The following is a 7,232-nucleotide window of genomic DNA, read 5'->3' as shown; positions in this document are numbered from 1 at the left end:
TTCCATGTGGTACGTCTTGAGGTTGGAGCATGCGCACGTGCTAAAACTCATATAACGACAGAAGGATGACCTGAAGTCTTAGAGATAACGCTAATGGACTCCTTTCACGTTATTTAATTCTTACAATTTTTATTGCCGTTTTCCCGAAAACAATTGCTCCCTCGATGGATTGTTGACAATGCCTCTGTATACGATAGTTAAAAATTGTTCTTTGCTGCATCTCACAAATCTAAGATTTTGATTACAAGGATGCGGGATTTAATACAGCAATATTTTGTTTATTTCAACAAAATCATCAGACAATGCTCAATTAAAGAAAAGGCTACGAAAAAAAAAAAACACTTCTGATTTGAAATTACAATTATGTTAAAACAATTGTGACAACAATAGTGTTGTTAATGCGCATCTTTCTAAGTGTGAAGGTTTTAAGTTTGAAATCCAGCTTGATTCCCCACACTCTTTAGACAAAATGTAATGTGAAGTTTATTGAATCGTGCAGCAAACGCATTTAATGTAATTACAATTCCTCAAAACTAACACAAAGAAAATACACAAGAAAACTACAAAAACTAAACAAGAATTAAACTCATTTTGACTAAAGCCTCCCCTTCCCCGAAAATCGCCCCAGTATGGATCATCAGCACTGATCCTTTATTCATTCATATTACAGGGTAAATCGAAAGAATGTTCGACGTCCTTCTACACGAAACCAAATGTTTTAGTCTTGATAGCCAGAAGAAGCTTGCTTTTAAGAATAGCGCGAGAGGAATACAGTGGGATGTACAATCGAGAAATACAAGTGTTTGCTGTTGGTAGTTGATGGTCATGGGCTGGTTTGACGGTAACTGATGGTTTTGGTTGAAAACCTTCCTCACTCGCAGGCAAGGCTGGGCTTGACGTCCAGAAGTAAACCTTGGGAGAAACATCTTCAGTTACTGGTTTAGAACAAGTCAACGTTAACTTATGAGGCACAAAAGGGTTTTAGTCACCCGCCCTGAAGTCCACACCCGTCATGGCTAAGATGCACGTCATCTAAATGAATAAAAATTCTCCGGAGAGAAAGGTCACCCAACAGAACTTCTTGTGAATGACGGAAAGCTGTTTTTTGAATAACAAGTTCTACTGGATAACATTTTCTTATACTGCCACAAAAGTTATAGAATGTAGCAAGATTCCGAAAACGTTATGGAAACGGCAGGTAACCGACTAAGGGTTCTTTTTTGTGGGCATGTTACCATGGTAATCACTATGACGTTACAATTGGTTACCTTCACAATTAGAACCGTCTGTTTGTAATCTTTCATCGGCCACATATTCGATAACGTGAAAAGCTTTCGAGCCGCCTTATATTAAAATTATATATTTGAAAGGCACTAAATATAAAGCAGAGAAATCTCACCAAGTCCTGTCTATCAGCGTTGGTCATTTTCTCTACAATAGACCAGAACCATTTCTTAAACTTGAGCAGCTTGTCGGCTCCAGCACCTGAGGAAAGGAAAGACCAGTTACGGTAAAACAACAGAGATAATATGCACCATATAGGCTTCAGAATATCACAGTAGAACGATAAGCAATTTTTGTGGGAGTTGTTTACCTCCTGTCTCATCATTGAACGAAGTGTAACTCATCAACTGCTGCACATTCACTTCACCACAACCATTCAACAAAAGGCGAAAGTCCTCAGCTGTTAGATTATCAAATGCAGATGAAGGTATAACATCTAGCACACCATTACGAAGAGCCTGGAAAGCAATGAAACAAGATCAGAAATTAGGTTGAGTTGAATCAATACAATACAATACAATACAATACAATACAATACAATATAATAGACTATTTTAAAAGGGTAGCATGTGACAGTAATAAAGCAGATGATCCTGTGGCCCTCTATAAATAAGCAAAAGAGAAATCATTCCTTTTCAAATCCATCTAAAAATAATACTTTTTCATGTTATGAAAGAAGCGGACGCAGGATTGCCAAGGCGAGCAATTGTTAGAAAAACGTAGCCAAGTCTTTTTGCTCTTCTATTTGTAATACATATCAAGATTCCAAATATCCTGCAAGCAGAGCTTCCTTGTCTGGTTACCCATCATGCACGCAAGACACGTGCGCCGGGCGCACCAGCGTAAGGCACGCCTTACTCTACTGATGGGCCTGGTATCCAAGCTGTACAGCTATCGACTAATTTGTTATTTTAATGTATAAATTGTGTTTGGCATACAAGCGATATTAAATATGTAAGTGGCAATGTTAAATGCAAGTGTTTCTCAAAGGAAAGTGGGGGTCGACTTCCTACTGAAAAAACAAAGTTTGACAGCAGCGGGGAGCAAAAATACAGAACTACTTTGTTTACTGACGGTAAGTTTAAATCGGCTCAAACGAGCAACCAAAGTAAGGGATTTTGATTACAGTACAATTTCGGCATCGAAATTGTGTTTTTGCGCAAACCATTGAATGCTACGCAACAAAATCTCACTGTCTTCCTTTTACTTGCCAATTATTTTTTAACCTCAATGAATGGTCCACGATTGTGGACGACGGTTGATCACAGATCGGGTGGACGATTGGAAGGTTAAATTACTAGGTTTGCGGGGGATAGGGCGACCAAAGAACCTCTGCTCTCAAGGTAGATTCCAAACGCCTACTTGGTTGTAAAAGGAACAAGATAAGAATTAACGTGAACATTACCTGAAGAGATTTCGTGTTGCTACCCAACATCCTCTGCTCAGCATACAAGCGCACATAATCATGGACGTTTGAAGGGCAAACTGCAACATTTTTTCCATCTTTAACCAGCTCTACTTGACTGTCGCCTTCCTCCACAGTCGTCTGGACACTGAATGTCAAGTCCAGGCCAACAAATGTGTCCTCAGCATTTGGTGACGCAGTTTCGACGATCAGTTTTCGTAAGCTTTCATATAACATGGGGTCAAAAAATGCAAGGTCATGCCATCCAATCTAAAACAAATTAGATATGGGGTTAGTTTTTAAAAAAGCGGTGGTGCTGCGTCGGTAGGGAGTGGAAACGAATGTTTGGTTTTATTTAAAACAGAGTTGATAAGGTAAATTTGCCACCGTAACGAGATTCGAGTGCTGACGTTTGGAGCGTTAGCCCTTCATCAGAGCCAATCCACTGTGTGGAGTGAGCCGCGATTCGCGGCCTGAATACAACATACCATTCCTTTATCTTTTAAAGAGGAACCAAAATGCATGGCTTGTTGCAAGGTAAATGCAAGATCCAACATAGTGGAACCCAGTTAATACGTACGCCAAATAGACACGCAAAAGTGTCCGTATTACGCGGGTTCTCGAAACAAAGCATACAATTTCAATTTAAAACAAACAGAACAATGTTTAACGTCTTGCGTTTAAGTTCGAGCAGTAGAAACTCTACTTTCATTCAAATAGTTGGCAATTCATACAGAGCGCAGATAACCAGTGTCCGTAAAGCTTTGAATGAGTGCGTGCTACTTGGGTCACAGGAAAGTGTTTGTTGTCCGTATTAACCGGGTTCCGATTGAGCGGGCTAATGTAATAAAAATATATGAGCTTTTCGTCGGGACGGAAACAAATGTCCGCAATAAGTGGTTGTCCGTATTAAGCGTTTGTCTGTTAATTTATTGACAAAGCATGTTACGTACCGTTCTGGAGAGGATGTACTTGATGACATGTCTGTTGAGGTTGATTGGGCACAACTCATTTTGGAGAAGACACAAGCCCATGATCCTTAAATGTAACAAGGAAGGAAAAATTTGAACGGAGTACAATCACCACATTTCAACGAAAAGAATTCCTGTTCAACAATATGCGCCATTTCCTACAGGCGGGGTACCCACTAAAATTATATTTCTTCAATATTTCCTCTTTTAAGGACGGTGCCTACCAATACCGAAATATTTTTACGCGGTTTATGACTGCGGAAAAAAACAGATCTAAGCAAGGGCTATTGGAATCCAAAAAGAAAATTGGGGGTAACCACGCATTTTTTAGACACAATTAAGCAACAATTGTTCTGAAAAGCAGTAAAATACAAAGCAATGTGTGGTGTTCTTTTTTCCCAAATTGAAGCCTTATTATCTCTGAAAAATACATGGTTACCCCCAATTTTCTTTTTCGATACCAACAGCACTTGCTAAGTTCTGCTTTCTCCGCATAGTTTTAAACCGGATAAAAATATTCCTGTGTCAGTAGGCACCACCCATAAGAAACCTGAGTATCTCGAGATGCGCAGAACGTATGCGTAGTAACAAAAAGTAGCACCGTACTTAAACGAATACAAAACTAATAGCCAAATATGTACCTGCCAACATTCCTGAAGCAGTTCAGCCTTTCTTCTGTGCATTTCCCTGGTCGCGGAGAGTAGAAACCAGTTTTGCCTGGTTGGTAGAATAACGGGGAACTATCATCCTCGGAATCATCAAGCTCAAGACCAGAATTAGAAATATCTTCTTCGCCATCATTGATGGCTTTCCTACAAAGCAAATCAATCTCTTATCACACTAGTTAAACTTGTCCAAAAGTAGTTGCAACTCTTTTTGGTTGTCTCCAGGGCTTTGCAATTTCTTGATGTTGCCAAAAGAAATATTCAGTCACGGCTTTTCATTTCTCAACAACATAACAACTATTAATTAATTTTACGACAAAGCTGACTTTTAAGTACTGATTACTAAAGACAGTAACAATAGAATACATCTTTACTTACTTGCCAGATACAAGAAGAAGCTCTACAGCTTCTTCCACCCTTTGCCTCAAAGTATCTTCGCTTGCTAACAGTAACAGCAACTGTGCCGGTGATAGTTCTAGCAACATACCAGTGATCTTGCTAGCAAGGGCCTAGAAATGATGGAAAGTAAGACATCAGCTGTGACTGAGAACCTCACAATTTTTGTATCAGACCCTCCATCCAAGAAGGCCTAGGTTGTGAGCAGTTTTGATGGGTAACAATCTGATTACACTGGAGATCTAGTTTTCAGTCAAGCAGTCAGCTTAGAGAAAAGTTTCTCCTGGTAAAGTGACAACTCAATGAACTTGGCGAAAAATAACTTTTATAGCGGATTTAAGCCGCGCAGACACGGTTATCGAGATGCTTTGAATTGTCTTAGAACGAACAGGGACCTGTGCTGGTGTTCTGTTCATAATAGTTTTTTTTTTCAACCGGCCGTGCTAACATTTTATACCATAACTTTTATTTATACACGATAAGCTTGTGGGGTGGTGTTACAACTTAAAAAAATATTATTCTAATACTAAAGTCACATTAATATATATATAATATTAGTGCGGGTCGCAAGTCTGCAAATGAATTCATAGCTTAATTAATCTTATTATCAAGTGAAACTGAAGAACCACTGCCTCAGCTTACAGCTTACCGACTGCACTATAGATCTTTCCAAGGTAACTATTTATTGGCAATTGGATAAAGAGATATAGACAGGGTTGTTATTAAAACCTGGATAGGATTCTTTCGTATGAGAAGGTTCGGTGAACAAAGTTAGCTGATGTGAGGCGACCCAGTTTCACATCAGTAAAAACTTTGACCTGTAGTTATATCTCTCTAAATCAACAAAATTTGAGCTTGAATTTTGCAGGAGACGCCGGTGAACCTTTTAAAAACAGCAACTGAGACGGCCAACTGGTCAGAATGAAGAAAGCGATACGTCACCAGAATACAACACAGACAGGACAAACAAAGAGCAAAGCTGTTAAGAGACTACTCACGGGCTGTAAGGCATGTACTCGTGGATACAGTCTTTCACCTAAGGACTGTCGGTGATATGGCAGTGGATCGCCATCCTCTACATCAGCACCACTGTTACTGCTGCTACTGCTCCCACTAAAATGGAAAGGTCGTGCGTCAGCAGACAGTTGTCGTCTCACATCACGATCACGCTTGTAACGATAACTCGTGGCACGTCGGATTCGCTGCACAATGCCTGTTTTGGTTTAATCAGACAGCATGATACATTAAGGCCTTATTTAATCATGTTTGACGCTAGACAAGATATCGCTGATAACCTTGTGGCCTTTATATAAATATACACACTACAAAGAGAGAATGTAATAAAAGTTCCAAAACCTGAACTGACAATGAAAGAAAAAAAATGTCTACATTCAGGGAACTGGGAATGATCCGACGGACATCAGATGACTGTGAATCTCGCGTATTCCCATATTTTAACATAATTCTGCATTTCTTTTACCAAGCAAGATTGGCCTTAACTTCATGTTCCTCTTACAACATTTGTTATGGGTAATATGACTACCGGAAGAGCTTCAGGCAGTTTGCGGCTGAAGCAGCTTAGCAAAACCAAGCAACTGAATAGGATACTGGATCGTTGGAGTTTAAGTAAGGCTGTTCGATTCAGGATTACGGTAGGGAAACTACTCGATACCACGTTGAATTTGCAGCGTCTGTGACAATTTCTTTTGAAATTTGCTGTCCAATATTTCAAAACTTGTTTTGGCCGTCTGGTACAATTCATAATATCATTATTTTATTTTATTTTGCTTCGCCTACAGGGACAAGAAAAACGAAAACTAAGAACTGGAATGTAGACAGAGAGGCCACAACAGCTTAACAAATTATAGTGGACCCAATAAGATACATAAAAAATAAATACATGCAAAAACAACAACAACAACAACAATTCAGTTGACGATCGAGGGTGCGAGCCATATTGCAATTAACGTATATGGATTTCCATGTGCGAGGATTACCGGGCTTGTATAGGTTGTAAAGGGCATTTACATAGTGTACATTAACAAAGAGTTTGTCTCTGAAGGCCTTGGGTGGAAGGGAACTGTCCGTGATGGTAGATGGCGGTAAGTTCCAAACCCTGTATACTGGCTTATCAAAGTATGAACAAAGTCTACTTTCTCATTGGTTTCCATACTACAGCTAGGGATATACCCTCTTAACTTTAAATAATACTGACCATCACAAAATATACTGCAAACGTCAAAATGAAATTTGTAGGATTTGAATATGGATGTTTTAAAGTGGTTCAAGAATCAACTAAATGAGAATCGTACATAAGCTCATAGCCAAAGATTCCTATTGATTCCATATAGAACTTCAGTGTCATGACAAATGCGGTCACAACTTGTCAACGGAATATCTGTTAAAAATGTAATTTGTGATAAGCATTGGCATAAATTAATATTTTGCCGACACGGAACAGAGAACTGGGTGCTAGTGTAGCGCGTGAGGTTTCATGGTTAGGGGATTTGA

At 39.3% G+C, this 7,232-nt stretch overlaps 1 protein-coding gene across 2 annotated transcripts in view; it reads right to left on the bottom strand.

The window, feature by feature from the left end:
• Positions 1-465: 465 nt before the first annotated feature.
• Positions 466-7,232, bottom strand: part of LOC146458702 (E3 ubiquitin-protein ligase UBR5-like) — a 52,417-nt gene continuing 45,650 nt past the window's right edge. For both annotated transcript variants that reach the window (XM_085090398.1, XM_085090399.1), the window contains exons 39-46: positions 5,720-5,934; positions 4,704-4,834; positions 4,302-4,472; positions 3,643-3,727; positions 2,690-2,959; positions 1,595-1,742; positions 1,400-1,485; positions 466-912 (exon numbers count right to left, since the gene is read on the bottom strand). In XM_085090398.1, the coding sequence (XP_084946524.1) occupies positions 700-912; positions 1,400-1,485; positions 1,595-1,742; positions 2,690-2,959; positions 3,643-3,727; positions 4,302-4,472; positions 4,704-4,834; positions 5,720-5,934 (1,319 nt within the window). In that variant the 3' untranslated portion in view covers positions 466-699. The remainder of the gene's footprint in view (positions 913-1,399; positions 1,486-1,594; positions 1,743-2,689; positions 2,960-3,642; positions 3,728-4,301; positions 4,473-4,703; positions 4,835-5,719; positions 5,935-7,232) is intronic.

The sequence above is a fragment of the Pavona decussata genome, unplaced genomic scaffold, assembly GCF_977016875.1.
Source record: "Pavona decussata unplaced genomic scaffold, jaPavDecu1.1 SCAFFOLD_232, whole genome shotgun sequence".
Taxonomy (NCBI): domain Eukaryota; kingdom Metazoa; phylum Cnidaria; class Anthozoa; order Scleractinia; family Agariciidae; genus Pavona; species Pavona decussata.
Note: the sequence above shows the minus strand (reverse complement) of the source record. Positions and strands in the feature narration are given on the sequence as shown.